The sequence below is a fragment of the Sorex fumeus genome, unplaced genomic scaffold, assembly GCF_029834395.1.
Source record: "Sorex fumeus unplaced genomic scaffold, SorFum_2.1 ptg000019l, whole genome shotgun sequence".
NCBI classification, from domain to species: Eukaryota; Metazoa; Chordata; class Mammalia; order Eulipotyphla; family Soricidae; genus Sorex; species Sorex fumeus.
The window spans coordinates 22,833,282-22,853,317 of record NW_026606076.1 but is presented as its reverse complement, the minus strand read 5'-3'; the positions used below and the strand labels follow the sequence as shown (position 1 = coordinate 22,853,317).

The 20,036-nt window shown below is 47.7% G+C and overlaps 1 protein-coding gene across 1 annotated transcript in view; it reads left to right on the top strand.

Annotated features, from left to right (window-relative positions):
* Window positions 1-859: 859 nt before the first annotated feature.
* LOC130022015 (zinc finger protein 571-like) overlaps window positions 860-20,036 on the top strand; it is a gene marked incomplete at its 5' end in the record, with an annotated part of 62,655 nt that continues 43,478 nt past the window's right edge. The window contains one exon of the mRNA XM_056112740.1: window positions 860-1,978. Coding sequence (XP_055968715.1) covers window positions 860-1,978 — 1,119 coding nt within the window. The remainder of the gene's footprint in view (window positions 1,979-20,036) is intronic.

Below are 20,036 nucleotides of genomic sequence, written 5' to 3'. Positions count from 1 at the left end.
TTCATCAATTTTCCATGTGTGTCTTACAGAAGCATTAGGTTAGTCCATGGTATTGCCATCCACTTGTCGGGAATTGCATTGGTATGTTGCAAATGTTAGAAATCAACCTGCAGGTATCAATTTCTTTTGACATGGAGACACTTAAGGCAGAGAACGATAATTGGAATCCTCTGCTGTTCTACAGGGAAGCAGCCAGCCCGAGTGGAATGTCTCTGACCCTTCACACTGTGAAAAAGTTTCGAGTGTGCATTTGTGCCCTCAGCCACATGGGGATGCCAAGGCAAGCAGGATTGCCTCCAAGGGTGATCAGAATGGAGAGAGCTACCTCATTCTGAAGAATCCCTCCCCGGGGAAAAGTTTCACGCAATCTGTTATTCTCAGTCTACAGACACATACCCCAACATTGGAGCAGACCCTTGAATGTGGGAGAGGAGCACTGTTTACAGCGAGTCCTTCACACCGAAAGCCCCACAAGCAAAGTCACCATGGATTGACCCTGTCTCAGTGTAAGGAATGTGGGGGAGCTTTCCCATGTTCCCAGGACTGTGATTTTCCCTTAGAAACCCACAGTGGACAGAATCCCCAAGAGTATCAGCAGCAAGGGCGTGGTTTGAATCCGGCATCACCCCAATGTGATGACATGAACATCCACACAGGAGGGAAACCACATGCATGTAAGGACTGTGCGAAGGCCTTCACTCAACCCTCAGACCTCTTACAACATTGTAGAATCCATACTGGAAAGAAAGTATATGTGTGTGAGCAATGTGGGAAGGTCTTTGGTTACTCCTCATACCTTTCTAGACACAGGAAAATTCATACTGGAGAGAAACCTCATAAATATAAGGCACGTGGAAAAGCCTTCACTCGATCCTCAACCCTCACCGGGCATATGAAAACTCATACTGAAGAGAGGCCTTATATATGTAAGGAGTGTGGGAAGGCCTTTACTTATTCCTCAAACCTTAGTCGGCATATAAGAATTCACAAAGGAGAGAAGCCTTATGGATGTAAGCTATGTGGAAAGGCCTTCTCTGTGTCCTCAAGCCTTGATGTGCATATGAGGATTCACAATGGAGAGAAGCCTTATGGATGTAAGGTTTGTGGAAAGGCCTTTGTTAATTCCTCAAGACTTACCTGCCATATGAGAATTCACACTGGAGAGAGACCATATGTTTGTAAGGAATGTGGGAAGGCCTTTGTTGAATCCTCAGGTCTTACTCGGCATATGAGAATTCACAATGGAGAGAAGCCTTATGGATGTAAGGTTTGTGGAAAGGCCTTTGTTAATTCCTCAAGACTTACCTGCCATATGAGAATTCACACTGGAGAGAGACCATATGTTTGTAAGGAATGTGGGAAGGCCTTTGTTGAATCCTCAGGCCTTACTCAACATATGAGAATTCACAATGGAGAGAAGCCTTATGGATGTAAGGTATGTGGAAAGGCCTTTGTTTCTTCCTCAAGCCTCAATATGCATATGAGAATTCACAATGGAGAAAAGCCTTATGGATGTAAGGTATGTGGAAAGGCCTTTGTTGTATCCTCAAGCCTTCTCTGCCATATGAGAATTCACACTGGAGAGAGACCATATGTTTGTAAGGAATGTGGAAAGGCCTTTGTTGTATCCTCAGGTCTTACTCGACATATGAGAATTCACAATGGAGAGAAGCCTTATGGATGTAAGGTATGTGGAAAGGCCTTTGTTTCTTCCTCAAGCCTCAATATGCATATGAGAATTCACAATGGAGAAAAGCCTTATGGATGTAAGGTATGTGGAAAGGCCTTTGTGGAATCCTCAACCCTCATTCGCCATATGCGACAGCACACTGGGGAGAGACCTTATATTTGTAAGGAGTGTGGGAAGGCCTTTGTTTCTTCCTCAACCCTTACTCGTCATGTGAGAATTCACACTGGAGAGAAACCATTTGTTTGTAAGGAATGTGGGAGGGCCTTTCATCAGGCCTCCGGCCTAATTGTACATCGGGCAGTTCACACTGGGGTGAAATCTTATATATGTCAAGAATGTGGGAAGGTCTTTGTGTTTCCTTCTGGTCTTAGGAAACATCATAAAATTCATAGTAGATAACTCAATGACCTAATAACAATTTTTAATGTCAAAACAGGCCCTTTTCAGAAAGTCTTTTTTCTTTCTACCATGGGATGCTGTGCTACAAAAGTGCAGCCAGGGAGGTAATAATCCTAGCTATGTGTAACAAACTTTTTGTGATGTCAGTCTATAAGGGAAAGTCTATGCCAGGGTCCCCGAATTTGAACTTGATATGTATGTTAACATGTACTTTTCAGATTTCTGGTGAAAACTAAGAGGAATATGAATAAAATAAAAAAAATCTCCTTTGCTCAGGGCTGTCATGGTCAAGAGTTGCCAAGATTAGTACCAGGAATTTTGCTTCATGGCTTGGAGGCCAGTCACACATGCTAGGGGAAAAGGCAGCCCAGATAGAGAATGGAGCACCAAATAAAGAGTGTTGCAAGGATCCTCCCAGGATGGGAGAAGCATGCTGAAAGTAGACTATAGACCAAACATGATTGCCACTCAATGCCTCTTTTGCAAACCACAACACCCAAAATAAGAGAGAGAACAAAGGGGAATGCCCTGCCACAGAGGCAGGGTGGGATGAGGGCGTGGGGGGTGGGAGGGATACAGGGATCCGTGGTGGTGGGAAATGTGCACTGTTTGAAGGATGGGTATTTGGTCATTGTATACTTGAAACCCAAGCACAGAACTTTGTAAGTCTACAACTGTGCCTCATGGTGTCTCACTAATTAAAAGTTAAAAAAAGGAATTTGAATAAAAAGGCAAAATAAAATCACTTCGCTCAGGGCTGTCAAGTCTCACCACTGTCTTATTCTTTGTTGTGACTCTGGCGTGACATTTTATTTTGCTTTTTGGTTAACATGCAGTGATGTTCTGTGGTTACTCCTGCCTCCACAATCAGTAGTTACTTCTGGCAGTTCCTGATGACCATATGGGATGGCAGGGATTGAAACTGAACTGCCCCGTGCAAGGAAAATGTCCTCCTCTCTGGACTACTGCTCCAGCGCCTGTGACTTGACCTCTGTAAATGGTAAATCACAATACATGCAGTCCTGTACCTCGATCTCCCTCAGATGTTCTATAAGTATGCTATTCGGTTCTGAATTAAAGGTTCACTGTGCTCTGGTCCATCTGCCATCAGTTGTTATGGTCCCCGTGTCTTTGTTTCTCTGGAGAGCGGAACACCAAACACCTCATACTATGGGACCTACCGACTCACTATTCTTCACATCTGGCAACCTGGGAGGGGTGCCTCAGAATTCACACTTGAGTATTTGTTGTTCTTGTTTCCTTTCATTAGAGTTACCTTTTGACGTTGCAGTATTTTTGGTAAACACCCTTCTTTGTCTGTGGCTTATTCCTACCTCTGAGCTAAAGGATCACTTCTGTCAGAGGTCTGGAGCCCATATATGTGCTAGTGTATTGAACCTGGGTCAGTCAAGTGCAAGGTGAATGTTTTATCAGCTGTATTACCACACCAATCCACAAGATATTATATTCATGGTTTAAAAGTAGACCAAAGGGGTATGGTTGCCGCCAGCAGGTCAATCTGTACCTGTGAGGCGAGCGCATCAGCAGCCTGATGGCGCCTTCAGACTTCCAGATACCCCAAAATTGCTGCTGTGCCTTTGGCTAGCCCCCAAAAATTTGGGGAAAAGCTTAACCAAGAATGTAAACGACCAAAAGTTAGGTATGTGGGAGACACCACCAAACCACCTCCGGCTCAGCTATAGAATTGGAGGCATGACCTCTCTGGTTCCTGATTGAACTGCTTAATGGCCATGATCCCAGAGACTCAGAAACAAATCTCGAAACCCAGAGCCTTGTGGCAGAAATGCGCCCGGTACCTGCAGTAGGTTACCGGTGCTGGGCCAACCCAGGTGGGAATAGGTTTCATGCCTTGGCCTGTTCCCCCTGGTGGCCCAGTGGCCACCATCCTTCAGAGGCCACTGGACAGTCAGGTTTGGGCCCACAGTGACGAGACACACAGGACCTCACAGGATGGGGGTGGAGCCGGTCCTGTCCTCCCCACCACAACAAGACCCCAAGTCATCGCCCATGAACGGCCTCTCTGACTCCTGATCAAGATGCTTAACGGTCATGATCCCAGAGATTCAGAAACAAATCTCAAAACCCAGTAGCTTTTGGCAGAAATGTGTCCGGACCCCACAGTACGTTACTGTCACCCGGCCACCCCAGGGAGGAAAGGATGTTGTCACTCCACCTACTCCCCCCTGGCGAATCAGTGGCTGTCATCCTCCAGAGGCCATTGGACAGTCAGGCTCAGGCCTGCAGTGACAAACTTGTTGGGCCTCACAGGATGGGGGGGGAACCGGGCCTGTCCTCCCCACCCCAATGAGACCCCAAGTCATCGCCCACGAACGGGCTCTCTGGCTCCAGATCAAGCTGCTTAACGGCCTTGACCCCAGAGACTCCGAAACAAATCTCGAAGCTCAGTGGCTTTTGGCAGAACTGCATTCGTACCCCGCAGTAGGTTACTATTCCCGGGCCATCCCAGTGGGGAAAGGGTGTTGTCCCTCTGCCTGTTCCCCCCTGGCGGCTCAGTGGCCGTCATTCTCCAGAGGCCATTGGACAGTCAGGTCTAGGCCCGCAGTGATGAGACATTTGGGGGCTCACAGAATAGGGGTGGAGACGGGCCTGTCCTCCCCACCCCAATGAGACCCCAAGTCATCGTCCGCGAACGGCCTTTCTGGCTCCTGATCAAGCTGCTTAACGGCCATGATCCCAGATACTCAGAAACAAATCTTGAAACCCAGCAGCTTTTTGCAGAAATGTGTCCAGACCCCGCAGTAGGTTGCTGTTGCTGGGCCACCCCAGGGAGGAAAGGGTGCTGTCTTTCCAACTGCTTCCTCCTGGCGGCTCGGTAGCCGTCATTCTCCAGCGGCCATTGGACAGTCAGGCTTGGGCCCCCAGTGAGGAAACTTGTTGGGCCTCAGGGGATGGGGGTGGAGCCGGGCTTGTCCTCCCCACCCCAACAAGACCCCAAGTCATCACCCACAAATGGCCTTTCTGGCTCCTGATCAAGCTGCTCAACGGCCATGATCCCAGAGACTCAGGAGCAAATCTCGAAACCCAGTGGCTTTTGCCAGAAATCCCTCCAGATTTAAGTGTTAAAATTTTAGAATTTCAAAATCACATGGCCTTACTGCAGCCACATGACGTCATATGTTTTTCATAACCAGCAATAGAACACAAATTGTCTACTGTTGCCTTTTCAGCAGATCTGAGTGTTGGGGTAAGTAAAGTAAAGTAAAGGCCCTCCCGTTGATCGTCGATTTGCTCGAGCGGGCCCAGTAACGTCTCCATTGGAGACTTTGTTGTTACTGTGTCTGGCATATTGAATACGTCACGGGGAGCTTGCCAGGCTCTGCCGTGCGGGCGAGATACTCTCAGTATCTTGCCGGGCTCTCTGAGAGGGGTGGAGGAATCGAACTCGGGTCGGCCATGTTGGCTGCGTGCAAGACAAATGCCCTACTGCTGTGCTATTGCGAGTGTTGGGGTAAAATCTCAAATAATAATGGTGGGTCTGGTGTCGAAATATTGAATGTGATCAAAGTAGAGTAATGTGAAAATCATCTGCCCCACAGGTAGGGGGAGGGTGTGGGATGGGGGTATACTGGGGTTTTTGGTGGTGGAGAATGGGCAGTGGTGAAGGTACGGGTGTTTCATTGTATGACCGAGACTTAAACCCGAAAGCTTTGTAACTTCTCATGGTGATTCAATAAATAAAATTGTAAAAAAAATGAAAGAAAGTAAGGTGGAGTTCATGCACAATTCAATCAGCTAATCAGTGACTGAATAAATAGCAGTACTCCTACATTAAAAAAAAGTAGACCCACTCCAGAAATTCCAGTTGTTAGACACACGTAAAATCATGGCTCATAGTAAACACCCTGGATATTTGGATAATTTTGTGATACAAGACACTGTTTACATGATTTTCAGAGCTGTTCCTGCAAAACAGGAGCAAGTGCTGGAGGAGGCTCATGTGATGATTCGGTATTACAGTAAATCTGGACCAGGATGGCCTAGGTCCAGCAGATCAGACATGGGGCACCTGGGACTCACCCGAGTGCAGAAGTGACCTTGTTCCCTGGAAGAAAACTCCCAGGCCCATGACCCTGCCCATTATACAAGAGGACAGCTGAAGGTTTGTCCACCCTGAGTCCCTGTGACTGCCCCCATGCAGAGCCACTAATGGGCCTGTTGTCACTGTGACTTGCAGGGGCCATCTCTGCATGGGAGCTCCTGGCCTAAGAGTTAGTCCATGGCCTTAAGTACGTTCCTGTAGGGCCCTGAGTGGATTCCCGGGGCTCGGGCAGGGCTGTAGTTTACTTCTCTGTTGGCTGAGACTATCCCTACTGTCCCAACAGGCAGCCTGGTCACAACCCATTTCTCTGACCCCTGGAGAGGGAGGAGCATCTTGCAGTGTATCCCTGTGGATGGGTCTGTGAGCCAGTGACCAAGTATCTGGCAAGTCATTACATTTCTTGCTCCAATGCAGCGACTTCCTGGTGGGGGGCGGGGCTGGCTGTGCTCCTCTGGTGCTCACGGCTCAGGTCTTTCCATGGAGACTCCTGCTGATCTACAGGAAAAACAAAGGCAGGAGGTGGTGACGTGCTCTCTGCCACACCATCCTCAGGCATGAGAGCGACAAGATGACCCAGTGCAGTGACAGGAGCGCACAGGCTTCTCGGGTCTTGGGTTGTTTCAGGAAGGAGACGTGGGATGTGGCTCCGAGCCTGAGTGCCCGGCTCTCTGCTGTTTGAGGCCGTAGGGCTTCAAGCTCCTGGATCCAGGCATCTGTGCCAAGTTCATGCTCCCCTTCTCCCCCCCTGGACTGTCCATCACGGAATGATCTGTGCTTTAATTTCCTGGCTTTGTCGTTAATCTTCCTTATCTATCAGGTGTGTAGAATAATCCATGGGAATCTCAGCCTTCGGTCTTCCTTTATGTGCCTCAGCAGGGTGGCTGTGGAGCCTGCAACTCCGAGTCCCCTTTTTTGGAGCAGTCAGAACCCCTCTGCCCTCTAACACCATGCTTATCTTTGCTCTCGGATCATTATATGTTTTTGAGTAACTAAGAAGTTTATCGTCGTTTAGGTTTTGGGCCCAGCCATAGTAATACATGACTCCTTGTGGGTCTCAGGTGTAACTCCTGGCCGTGCGCTCAGGAATTGTACCCCAGGTGTTCAGGGATCTGAGATCTGAGCCTGTCTGCCTCAAGCTAAGCACATGGTCTCTCTCCTGTTCTTTCATGTTCCTTTTAGTGATATTTTTGCCTTTGTTTTATAGTGATGAATAAGTCCATATCAAAATTAGTTTGGATCAGGACATGGATAGCAGGGAGCGCACTTGCATTTTGGGCAGCTGACTGATTTTTGATCCCCTGCATTTCATGTGGTCCCTGTATCTGGTCTGGTCAAAATACAACACCCGAAAGCTAGTTTGGATAATGTCTAGGTCATCACAGTGATCACCCAAAAGATCTACCCTTTTCTGTGGGCCTGTTTGGACTGTGAGAACTATCAAGATGTCCGCTATCTGCTGGACCTCATTCTCCTATCCAGTGAGTAACTCTTACATTCTGTTTTGTTTGATTTCAGAAATCAAACCCCAAATGTGGGATTCAGTATTACCACATTTTGATGCAGTACAACAAGATCATCGATTACAAGTGAACTGGAAAGGTTTGCATGTTCAGAATAAATGATTATGCCAGTGGGATTTTCAGTGGACCAAGCATGTGGCTTGAATGGGGGCACCTGGCATCCTTTGCTGTCAGCAGATCTCCAGACTCCGGACACCGCAGGGAGGAAATCCACAGCCTTATGCCAAGAGTAATAGGCTCTTAGCCTCAGTGGGTGATAAACTCAGTAGTTTTAAGATTTAAAGGCATTCTGTTTTTTTTAAATACCAAAATAATACTGGGTTTTTTTTTTTTTTGTAGAATGTAAGCACAGGTGAACATTGTTGAAAAGAACTTGGTTTTTTGGCCCTAGTAGTAGTGTAGTGGGAAGTGCACTGCTTTGTCCAGGGATGGAACCACGTTCTATACCCAGCACCCAATATGGTCCCCACAGCCCCGCTAGGAGTGATCTATAAGCACTATTTTGTGTGACACTGCCCCAACAAATAAATACAAAAAACTCCCCAAAACCTCATTGATTAACATTAACTGACATTACTCAATTAGGTTCGATGTCTTCAATGGCCCCTGTGTTCTCAGTTTTGTGGGGATTCAGCCTTGCTTTCATACATGCATCCCAAGCTCCATACTGAGTTACAACCGAACCCAGACTCTGATTTATTTTTATTTGTTTGAAGCTGGTGCTTCCATTTTCTGTATAGGAATTATTTTCACATAATGTGTTCTTCATTGAGTTGAGAAAGAAATGGACACAAGTTAATGACCAACACTTCTGTCAATTTTGCATGTCCTTCCAAAAACATTTTGTCATTACAAGAAAGCGATACAGGTTTCGATAATTATATTTGCCTGGTGGAAATGTTAGACACCAAACCTGCAGGGCTCGACATTTCTTTGACATGGAGACTCTCACGAAATCAAGAAATAATTGGAATCCTCCTCTGTTATTCTCCACGGAAGCAGCCAGGCTCGATGGAATGTCTCTGGTCCTATGCACTATAACAGTCTCTAAACACTGAATCAGGGATGATTTAAGCACACCTTTTACAGTACATTTCTGCATCCAGTGTTCTGCATTCCACAGATGGGCGCATCATTTTGTTTGTGTTTCTTTTTCTGGCTAACTTCACGCAATACATATTTTTTCTTTCTGACCCTGTTGCTGCATAAAATCAGTAATTCTAAAACCTAAAAAAAAACACTTATTTGTATTTATTTATTTATTTGTTGCTTTTTGGGTCACACCCAGCAATGTTCAGTGGTTACTCTGGGCTCTCCACTCAGTAATTATTCCAAGTGTTGCTTAAGGGACCATATGGGATATCCGAGATTGAACCCAGGTCGGCCGCGTACAAGACAAACACCCTACACCTGTAGCATGGCTCTCACCTCCCCCCTGAAATCTCTTTTTAATGCAGGGGAAATACTGTGATTTTAGATCTGATATACAACAAAGACAAGTGGCGATTGTTGAAAAGAACCTGATGGTGCAGCACTATTGATTTTGCGTTAGGAAGGGTACTTGCTTTGCACCAGGAAGGAAACCTGGACTCCTTCCCAGCACCCCACATGTCCCTCAGAGCCCCAGCAGCAGGAATCCCTGAGAAGTGCTCGGTGTGACCCTTTCCCCACCTAAGTAAACAGAACAAGAAACGAAAACCTCATTGATCCTGGAGAGGAATCTACTTCAGGTGAGATGTTTTCACAGTGTCCCTCTCGGGTGTGTGGGGATGCATCTTTGCCTTCGCACATGTATCCTGGGCTCCACACTGAGCTGGAACCAAACCCAGTCTCAGGTCCCTTTTATTTTCAGTCTAAACTGGTACTTCATTTTTCTGCAGAGGGAGTTATTTCCACTTACTGTGTCTGTTCATTGAGTTCAAAAAATTTATATAGCTCTGTAACCCCGCATCGGTCAATTTTTGCTTGTCCGTCTTATTGAAACATTAGTCGTTGCTTGGAAAATCCGGTCTCATGTCATAATTTCAATCAAGGGGGTTAAATGTTAGAAACCAACCCACAGATTTGAATTTTCTGGACGAGGAGACTCTCAGGCATAGTAAACTAATTGGAAGCTTTCTCTGCTGTTCCTCTGGGAAGCAACCAGCCTGGGTGCATTGTCTGATCATGCACACTGTGACAGAATCTCGAGCAACCAGTTGTATCCTCAGCCCCATGTGGATGCCAAGACAGGTGGGATGTCTTTTCTGGGTGACCAGAAGGAAGGGAGCGCCCTTGCTGCAAAGAAGCTTACCCCTGGGAAAAGCTACTCAGAGACTGTTGTGCTCAGTCCATGGACACAAACCGTCCCAGGGTAGAAGCCCCTGGACGGTGGGAGATGTCACAGTTTATAGAGAGTCCTTCACTTCAACAGTCTCCTAAGTCACCAGGGTACAAACCCGTCCAAATATAAGGAATGTGGGGGAGCCTTCCCAGGTCCTCGACACCTTGACATCTCCTTCGAAACCCACAGAGGTGGACAGAATCCCCAGGAATGTCAGCAGCAAGAACAAACTTTGTGTCCAGCACTACCCCGGTGTGACCATGTGAACATCCACACAGGACAGAAACCATATACGTGTCAAGAATGTGGGAAGGTCTTCCATCAATCTCGATACCTTATTATACATAGCAGACAATACTGGAGAGAAACCATATGCATGGAAGGACAGTGGGAAGCCATTTGCTTCTTACTCAAGCCTTTTATTTTTTTATTTTTATTTATTTTATTTTATTTTATTTTGCTTTCTGGGTCACACCTGGCAATGCACAGCGGTTACTCCTGACTCTGCACTCAGGAGTTACTCCTGGCGGTACTCATGGGACCATATGGGAAGGTAGGACTCAAGCAAGGCAAAAGCCCTACCTGCTGTGCTGTCTCTCCAGCCCCTCAAGTCTTTTTTTAAGCACAAGAAAATGCATATTGGAGAAAAGCTTTTTATAAGTGAGGTTTGTGGGAAACCTCTTTGGTACCCGTCACTCTTCATTACACATAGGAAAATTAAAGAGTGAAAGAAACCTCATAAATGTTGGTGTTTGGTAACGCCTTCACTCAATCCTCAGCCCTGACTCTGCATGTGAAAAATCATTCTGGAGAGAAGCCTTATATATGTCGGGGGTGTGTGAAGGCCTTTACTTGATCCGCAAAGCTTACAGTACATAGGAGAATTCACACTGGGGAGAAACTATATACATGTGCAGAATGCGGGGAGACTTTTTTTACATCTCCACCCACTTACTACATCCTCAGATACTGCTCATATCAAAAGGCTTACACAACAAAACTTTATGTATGTAAAGAATGTGGGAAGACCTTCTTGTTTCCCTCTGATCTTTGGAAACATGGTCAAATTCATATTGAATGACTAATAAACATTTACAGTGTCAGAACAGGACCACTCAGAAGAACCTCTTTTGTGTGGCCAAGGGAGTGGGGAGTGCAGAAAGTGTACTTCGTGGCTGCCACAAAAGTGCCACAAGCACAATGTTTTGAACATCTCAAATCTATGGAATACCCAAAACTCTGGCAAGGAGTAAGAGAATGTTTGGGGTCCTTCCAAATGTGTAACAGGTCGGGTGTTTGCCTTGCACGTGGTCGACACGGGTTTGATAGCCAGCATCCCCTATGGTCACCTGAGCACCGCCACAAGTAATCCCTGAGTATCGAGCCAGTGGAAACACCTGTGCAACATCCCGTATGATGACAAAAAGCAAAAAACTGTATAGAGGGGGCAGATGTGTGAGGATGACCATGATGGGAAAAAGGGTCAGATAAAGGAGATAGAACTCTGAGAAATCTCTTGGCTTCCCCTGGCCAACCTGGGTTCCATCCCCCACACCATAGAAAGCTTTGCCCTCCCCACAGCTTTAGTTATGCTTTGGCCACTCCCAAATAAAGCCAGGGCACTGGTGTGGCAGTGTTGGGGGCTGCAGAGTTGGGCAAGGATCAGGGGTCTCTCTGCAGAGAGCTTGGAGAGTCCTGGGGAGCTTCAGTAGGTTCTGGAAGGCGGAGAGGGCCAGGGGTGGACATTCCTGAGAGAAAGGACCCTGGGCAGGGACGAATATATTGCATAGCGCCGTCTTGTGGTGACAGAGGGGATGAGGTGTGTCCCGGGTTTACAGGGAAGATGTTCAGAGCTGGGTTTTGCTTCAATGATTAACGATCAAGCCTCATGCAATAGAGCAGGAGGAAAGTGGGTAGAAAAGCGCTCCCCTTGCAGCAGTTAAACTGGGTCCAAATCCAGGCACCCCATTATAGGTCCGTGAACACCTACAGGGGTAATTAAGGAAAAAATATCCAGGAGTCACCCCAGAACATTGCCGGGTGTGGCCCCCAACCATAATCTATCAAACGAAAACCATAACCTCAGTTTCTTTGTCAGCGGATTCCTTCACCTCAGACCCGGAGTTACAACGAGCTGAATCTTGCTTCGACCTCACCAGCTACACACAGAACAGAGAAATGACTTTTATTGAAATGTAGGGTGATGAGGTATGGGGGTGACCAAGAGAGGAAACCTTTCATATGGGGTATTTTGAGATAGAAGATGGGGGGGAGGAAATGCTTTGTGCTCAACACAAGTAAATTCCCAGCATTATGTAGGGTTCTCGAGTGCCCGCAGTAGGTCTGTTGTGACCACCGACCCCTCTCTCCAATAAAGAACCCAGTGTCACTTGCCCAGATAGTATTGTGTGTAGGGAGGGAACGAAGATCATGTTTTTTTATGTGGCTTCAAACCCCACTAGGAATAGCAAATTCTGGACACCTAATTAAGAAACCAGAGACTCTTGTGGGGTCAGAGAGTGTGTGGGTGGGTCTCTGGAGGGCGGAAAGCATCTGTTTCGGGGGGAGGGGCACACAGTAATGCTCAGGGGTTGGTCCCGCCAATTGTTAGATATTTCTGTTGGCGTGCATGGGTCTATATGGGGTGCAAGAAATCCAAACAGATGCAAGGCCTTACCCACTGTTATCCCACTAGGGTCCCAGGCTGCGTGTTTGATTCTTAATGAGCCCCAGCATTGAAGCAAATCTGATGGCTGGAAATCTTAAGGGTGGGGAACTCGGGCAATGGGAGTTCCGCTTAACCGCCACTAGATGCCGCTGTGGGGCGCTTCCACAGCGTAAAAATTTTCACCCTAGGGTTAACTTCCATGTTAGGTGTGGTGTAATTAAGGATTAAGCATGCAGCCTGGGGCATGCAGCAGTAGCAGAGCCCTTAGGGCACTTGTCTTGTGTTCTGCAGACTTGGGTACTTTTTCCGGTATCCCATATGCCAAGAGTCATTCCTGAGTACAGAGCCAGTTGTCACCCCTGAGCAACATCAGCTGTGACTCCCAAAACATTAAAAAGGAAAGAAATCAGAGCATCCTCAATCTGATGTTGGCAGATTCCTTCAGATGGAACCTTAGTGGGGTACCGAGATGAATCTTGCTTCCACATTCCTCATTCTCACAGAATGGGAGAACACCGTCAAAAATGTAGGGTGTCAGGTTGTGGGGTACACAATAACAGGAAACTTTTATGAAGTAGTTCAGCCAGAGAATAAACAGAGGGGGGTTAGAACTTGACTTGCTCAGAGAGAGAACATAATATTTTTATTTAAAATTTTCTTTTCTTTTTGGGTCACACACGGTGATGCACAGGGGTTACTCCTGGCTCTGCACTCAGGAGTACTCCTTATGGTGCTCAGGGGACCATATAGGATGCTGGGAATTGAATGCGGGTCGGGCGTGTGCAAGGCAAACGCCCTGACTGCTGTGCTCTCTCTCCAGCCCTTTATTTAAATTTTTTAAACAATGGAAACTTACCTTCATTGTGGCAAATGAGCTTCAATCCTAGGCATTTCTAATGTTCCCCAGAATCTCGCGGGCCCACATCAAACCCCCATAAAAAATTAACAATCCTAAGAAACTCACTTTCCTGTGCCCCACCCACTCCCTAACTGCTTGTTTTACCAGGATCAACCCTGCTGCAGTTTTCCTGATGGCCTTGTGTGTGAGAGCATTGACCACATTTGACTGGCCAGTAAAGCATCAGGGGACTTCTTATCCGAGCTCCCACACTGACCAGCTACTCTAGCAGCTGCCTCTCCACTCCCTTATTCAAATCCATCCCCCTTCCGCCACTGATTCACCTGGGTGGGGTTAATACTTCTCTACACATCTGGTGTCTGGCCCTTTAAGGCTGCTTGCAGCACCGGAAGTGACATCATAGCGGGGCCTTCCAGGTGCTTCTCTTCCTGGAAACGGGTCAGAGAGTCCTTGTTCACGTGGGTGAAGGACCAAATAGGGCCCCAGTGAGAAAGGGAACTCTGAAGGCCGATTCTGTCTTGGTGCAGGTTGGGGGTGGCCTCCTGTGAGCGCTCCGAGCGCTCCAAGCCTCCTCGTCTCCGCGCTGTGAGCCGCGGGACCACGCCAGCTCAAGGGGCCTCTGGCGCTTGTTTTTCTTGTGTTCCCCGATATCCAGGCGGTTCCTGAGGTATGATGGAGTCCTGCGGGGTACGGAGCTTTGGGAGGTTCATAGGGGGTTGTAGTGAGATTTGGGGGTCGCGGGTGTGAGTGCGTGATCCTGGGGGCTACTGTGGCCACGGTCGCCTTCAGCTCTGCTTTGGGGCAGCCGCGGGTGGGCGCGGGGCTGAGCGCGGGGGCTGCGGGACTTGGTGTGCAGGAGCTACCGAGGGCGGGGCCTTAGCCTTCCCGAACCTTCCAGCTGACCCATGTTGGGTCCTTGCCCCAGTTTCGCTGCTGTAGAATCTCCAGATTCACTTTGAGGTGCTGAGCCGCAGCCCCCCTAAAGGCAAGAGACCCTGTTGCCATCCAGCTTTTTCATTGGCTGCCCTCGTAGGTCAGGTCCGGACGGTGGATCTGCAGGTTTCTGGGTTTTCCAATGATAATTTCCTTTTGGGGCTATTTTTGGTGTGGGGAATGGGGGGCTCTGCATTCCCGGAGATACCCTGAGGGCTTACTCTGGCTCTGGCCTCAGATATTATTCCTGGCAGTACTCTGGGGGCCTTGGGGATGCAGAGGATTGATTAGTGTCAGCAACACAAGCATCCTAACAGGTTTACTCTATGTTGGAATAGGAATATCTGCCTCCTGACATCATGTTGCAAAGTCCTACCCAGACCGCTGGTTATCAAGGTGAGTACAGGGAGTAAAGGGTGTGTGTGTGCATGCGCTTGTGTGTGTCCATGTACTACTGGTAAAAGTGTATGTCTGTAGAAAATTTGTTTATTTATTTATTTATTTTGCTTTTTGGGTCTCACCCAGCCGATGCTCAGGGGTTACTACTGGCTCTATACTCAGGAATCACTCCTGGCAGAGCTTGGGGGACCGTGTGGGATGCTGGGAATTGAATCCGGGTTGGCCGCTTGCTAGGCAAACACCCTACCCACTGTGCTATTGCTACAGCCCCTGTAGAAAGTTTTTAAAAAATTATATTTATTTGCTTTTTGGTTCATACCCGGTGATGCAATGGGTTACTCCTGGTTCTGTCTCAAGAATTACTCCTGTGGTGCTCAGGGGAAGCTATGGGATGCTGGGAATCGAACCCAGGTTGGCCACTTTGCAAAGCAAACTGCCCTACCCACTGTTCGACCACTCCAGCTCCTGTTTTTTCGTTTTTTTTTAAGAAGACAGGGGCTCCCCCATACAATCATAGCCCAAATGGTGGCTCTCTCACGGGGCCAGAAGGGGGCGCTGATGCATGGGATTTCCTGGCCTCAGAGTCCTTCCTGGCTGGGCCTGGGAGAACCTTCTGTGGTATCCGGGAGGAGTCACCAGACCAAGGTAGGGCCGACTTTTCTCACTTGTAGCCAAGCCCAGAACTTGTGTCGCAAAAGGCAGCACAGATGCCAACCCATTTTGCTTCTCCTGGGGAGACAGAAGCATTAGGCAGTGTTCCCCAAGCGGGTCTGTGAATCAGTGCCTGAGGGTGTGGCTGGTCAGAACTTGGTAATTTTGCTCCTGTCCAGTGGTCACAATTATGACTTTTCCTACAGGTCTCTGATCCTCAGAAAAAACAGAGGCAGGAGAAGATGGTGAGGTGCCATCGGACACACCGACGCCACGTAGGAGTGACAGAAGAGGTGATGCTGTGACAGGAGGGCCAGGCTTCCAGGGCTGTCTGTCTCTAACTTGCTTCAGGAAAGATCCTGCCGCCTTGTTGGAGCGCCCGGCTCTCTACTGTCTGAGGCCACGTGTGTTAGTTTCATTGTATTTGCCTTTTGGATCACAACAGCTCAAAGATTACTGGTGGTCAGGGATGACTCCTGACATGTCTCAGGGACCATATGGGGTGCTGGGCATCAAAGGCTGGTGTCTGGGTATTTTGTTTTGTTTTCAGAGCCACACGCAGTTATTCTGGGGATTATACTCTTGGCTCTGCACTCTGGCATTGTACCTGGCACTGCTTAGGGGACCCTATGGAATGGTGGGGATCACCAGCACTACCCACTATCCCCATCCCACTGTCCTGTTACACAGTCATGCTGCTTTGTTTCTTTTCATATTTATTTTTGTGCCACAGGGGAGATGCTCAGGGCTTCCTCTTGGCTCTGTGCCTGATGTGCATCGTGGGTCCCCGGGTGCGCTGGACCTGTTTGTGCCCTGGCAGCTACAGTAACTCAGGTCCCGGGATATGTGTTTCCACTATTTTGTCCTTCTAGCTCTGGAGAGCTTCTCCTGCTCAATCACACAGTCCAGCATTCATTGGCTCCTCGGTTTGTGGTTCTGGGCATGTGCTGATCCTAGTAAGAGAAAGCAAAAGATCTCTGGGGCCATCAGAGCTGTTGGGCTTAAGACACTTTGAGAGGCATTTGGAGTGGCCCTGAACCATGATCATAGTTCAACAGGCACATATGTACATGCACAGCTTTCAGTCGATGACTGGACATTGAGTGTCCCCTTCTCCCTAGAACATGGGCTGTGGGATGCAGGGAGTGTATGTTTAGCTGAAAGCAGTGTCACTCATTTGGGTCCCACTGATTGTGTGCTCAGCACTGCACTCTCTGCAGTGCTCATAGTAGCAGTGGTGGAATTCCCTGGGGTCAGAAGCTAGACCAATACCTTCAGGAACCTTCTAGTAGAGCAGTCTCACTTTTTATAGACACAGCTGTCTTAGAAGTTGGGACCCATCTGCCAGGAGTTCGGGTGGAGACTGGTTTTTCCTGAGGGGACAGACCCTGAGCCCCTCTAGGGCCTGGGGGTCCTGGCTTCACAGCCCAGGGGACATGGTTGGAACAGACCCTGACTCCTGCCCCTCTTTGTATGTCGGCTCAGGACACGGTGACCTTCTCCGACTTGGCTGTGAGCTTCACCCCAGAGGAGTGGACATGCCTGTATACCTCTCAGAGAAAGCTCTACAGGGACGTGATGCTGGAGACCTACGAGCACCTGTCGACCATTGGTGAGAGCAGTGCCGGACCGACCTTGTCTGAACAGACCGGTGTGGGCTCCCTGTGCCGGGCCGTGACTGTGTGTCCAACAGTAGCTGTGAATGTCCTGCTGAGGACAGCCATGCAGTAGCTCTTCCTCTTGTTTCTTCCCTGTTTTTTTTTGTTGTTGTTGTTGTTGGTGGTGCTCACCTGGCGATGCTCGGGGCTTACTCTAAGCTCTGTCCATAGCAATCACTCTTTGTGGGTTTTAGTGAATCGGGAGTGTTGGGTATCAACCCAGGTTAGCCCCGTGCATAGAAAGCTCCCCACATGTTGTACCATTGCTCAGGTCTCTCTAACATGTTCCTGGTTCCTGCCAATGCTGAGTTCTCTGATTATTTCTTGTACTACACATAATTTCTATGTATTTTGGTTTTGCTTTTATTTGGGGCAGAACTTGAATATTCTTGTCTCTGTGCTGAGGGATCACTCCTGGGGGTGCTCAGGGGCCATGGGGTGCTGAGGATTGAACATGCTTGGCAGCCAAAAAGGTTGCTGTCTTAATCCTGGTACTATTGCACCTGGCCCACAACTTCAGTTTATTTTTATTTAGTTTAGTTTAGTTTTATTTTTTTTCATTTCTATTAGTGAAACACCATGAGGTACTTTTGTATACTTACAAATTTTTGTGCTTGGGTTTCAGTAATACAGTGATCAATTACACATCCCTCCACCAGTGCCCATTCTCCAAACATCACTAATCCCAGTATCCCTTCCACGCCCATCCCCCCAGTCCACCCTGCCTCTATGGCAAGGCATTCCCTTTTATTTTGTTTTGCTTTGGCTTGGGGTTATACTTACAAACACTTAGGGATTATTTCTGGCTGAGTATTCAGTTATTCATCCTGGTTTTGGTTCGGGGCATTGTGTGCTGCTGGGGACCAATCCTGTACGTGTGTGCAGTGTCTGTGTGCTGCCTGCTGAAATATTGCACCCAACACAGTTCATTTATTTCTTAGGGCCTCACCCCATAAGATGCTGCTCTATTTCAGTGCTCGTGGTCACTTCCAGTGGTTCTCTGTTCATCAGGACTCAGGGTGTGCCTCTGAACTATACAGTCAGGGATCAAGCAGATGACTTGAGAGACCCTATTGAATGTCAGGATCGAACTTTTTTTGACCTTGAGCAAGGCCAGTGCCTGACCTGCTGTGCTGTCTGTCTGCATCCTTTTATATTTATTTTAAAAACCAATTTGGGACTTTGGTCGTATTTGGCCATCTTTGGATTTGTTAAGCTTTGGGGTTTACTGCACTCAGGCATCAGTTCACGCAGGCTCAGTACATTGAATGTGATGCTGAGCCTTGAGTGACAGTACAGTTGGCACGGTGCTTGTCTTGCCAGATCTGGACATGCGTTATAGCCTTACCATCCCATGAGATGCTCAAGCACCACGAAAGGTGATTTCTGAGTACACAGTCAGGGAGAAGCCTTGAGCATCCCCAGGTGAAGATCCCAAACTAGAGAAAAAAATATTAGGTGCTGTGCTGTGATCAAACCCCCGTTGGGGGGAGAAACCTGTTGGCCCTTTGCGATGCCAGGGCTATACTACTTGTGATGTTTTCTGGGGCCCCATATTCTCTTAAATTAAGACCTGAATCTTAGCTCTTGGATAACTCCAAATCTGGAGCATTTTAGAAGTACAGATTCTGTTCATGCCATTCCCGTAATTGACTCCATTTTTATAGGGAGACATGGGGTTTACTTGTCATGTTTTCCTTGTCACGTATCCATGCTCCATCTCTGAGAGGTTCAGGGCATTCTGGGGTGAAGCCTGCGGTGATCTCCTGGCTGGAAGGAGGAACCCTGAGGCCGGGAAGGAGAGTCATGTGCGCAGGTGAGTGTCTGAGAACCCTCCCTGGCTCAGGCCCTCGGCAGTGTGTGGGTGCCCTGAGCACATGTGAAACGAGCTGCTGACCCTGATATCCTTGGGTTCTTGGATCTTGGCATCTGTGTTCTATTCACACTGCTCTTCGCTCCCACAGATTGTCTGTCATGGAATAATCTTGCGCTTTAATGTGTTGGCTTTGACATTATTTTTCATCTTCTGCCAGAATTTCCATGAAATTCTCACTTCTTGGTCCCCCTGTCTTTTCCTTACCAGCCTTTTTATAGAGCCTATAATGTTGCTATACTTTCAAAAAATTTTCCTCTTTTGTTTAGTTAATAAGTGAGGCCATAATAAAGCTATTTTAGCTCTGAGTGATACTAATGCAGGAAATGCGCTTGTCCTGCACACTGTCCACCTGGTTCAATAACCAGCATCCCAAATAGTTCCCTGAACATCACTGCGTATGTTCAACAAACAAGAAAAAAATGTCTTGTAGGATTGCCAAGTTTTTCACAGCAATCCTCCCCAGGGACCTTCCCTATTCTGTGGGACCTTTTGGACTGTGAGGACCATAGAGATGTCCTCAAGCTGTACTGCCTGGTTAAGCATGTTTCATTCAATAATTCTTACATTGTATATTGTATTTCGTTTCAGAACTCAAAGCATGGCTTCAGGATTTGGGAACTCAGTCAGTGAGTATGAGTGAGCCGGTAAGATTTGCAAGTTTGTAATCAATATTATAGTACTAATGGGAAATGTCAGTGGATCAGCATGTTATTTTTAAAGTGCAGTTCGGGAATGGCCAGAAGGAAATTCAGGGTATGATGCTTGAGTTCGAGGACCCTTATCTTCACTGGGTGATGACATCTCTACTCAAAACCCAAGGAAAATTGTAATATGTTTCATGTAAATGCCGTGCTTTTTCATTTGATTGAAAGTATCTACAAACGGTAATCGTGAAAGGAGTTGGTCTTTTAAACTGGTCCATCCACATTTCTCCATGTGTTTTACAGAGACCTACCAGGAATAATCCCTGACACTGCAT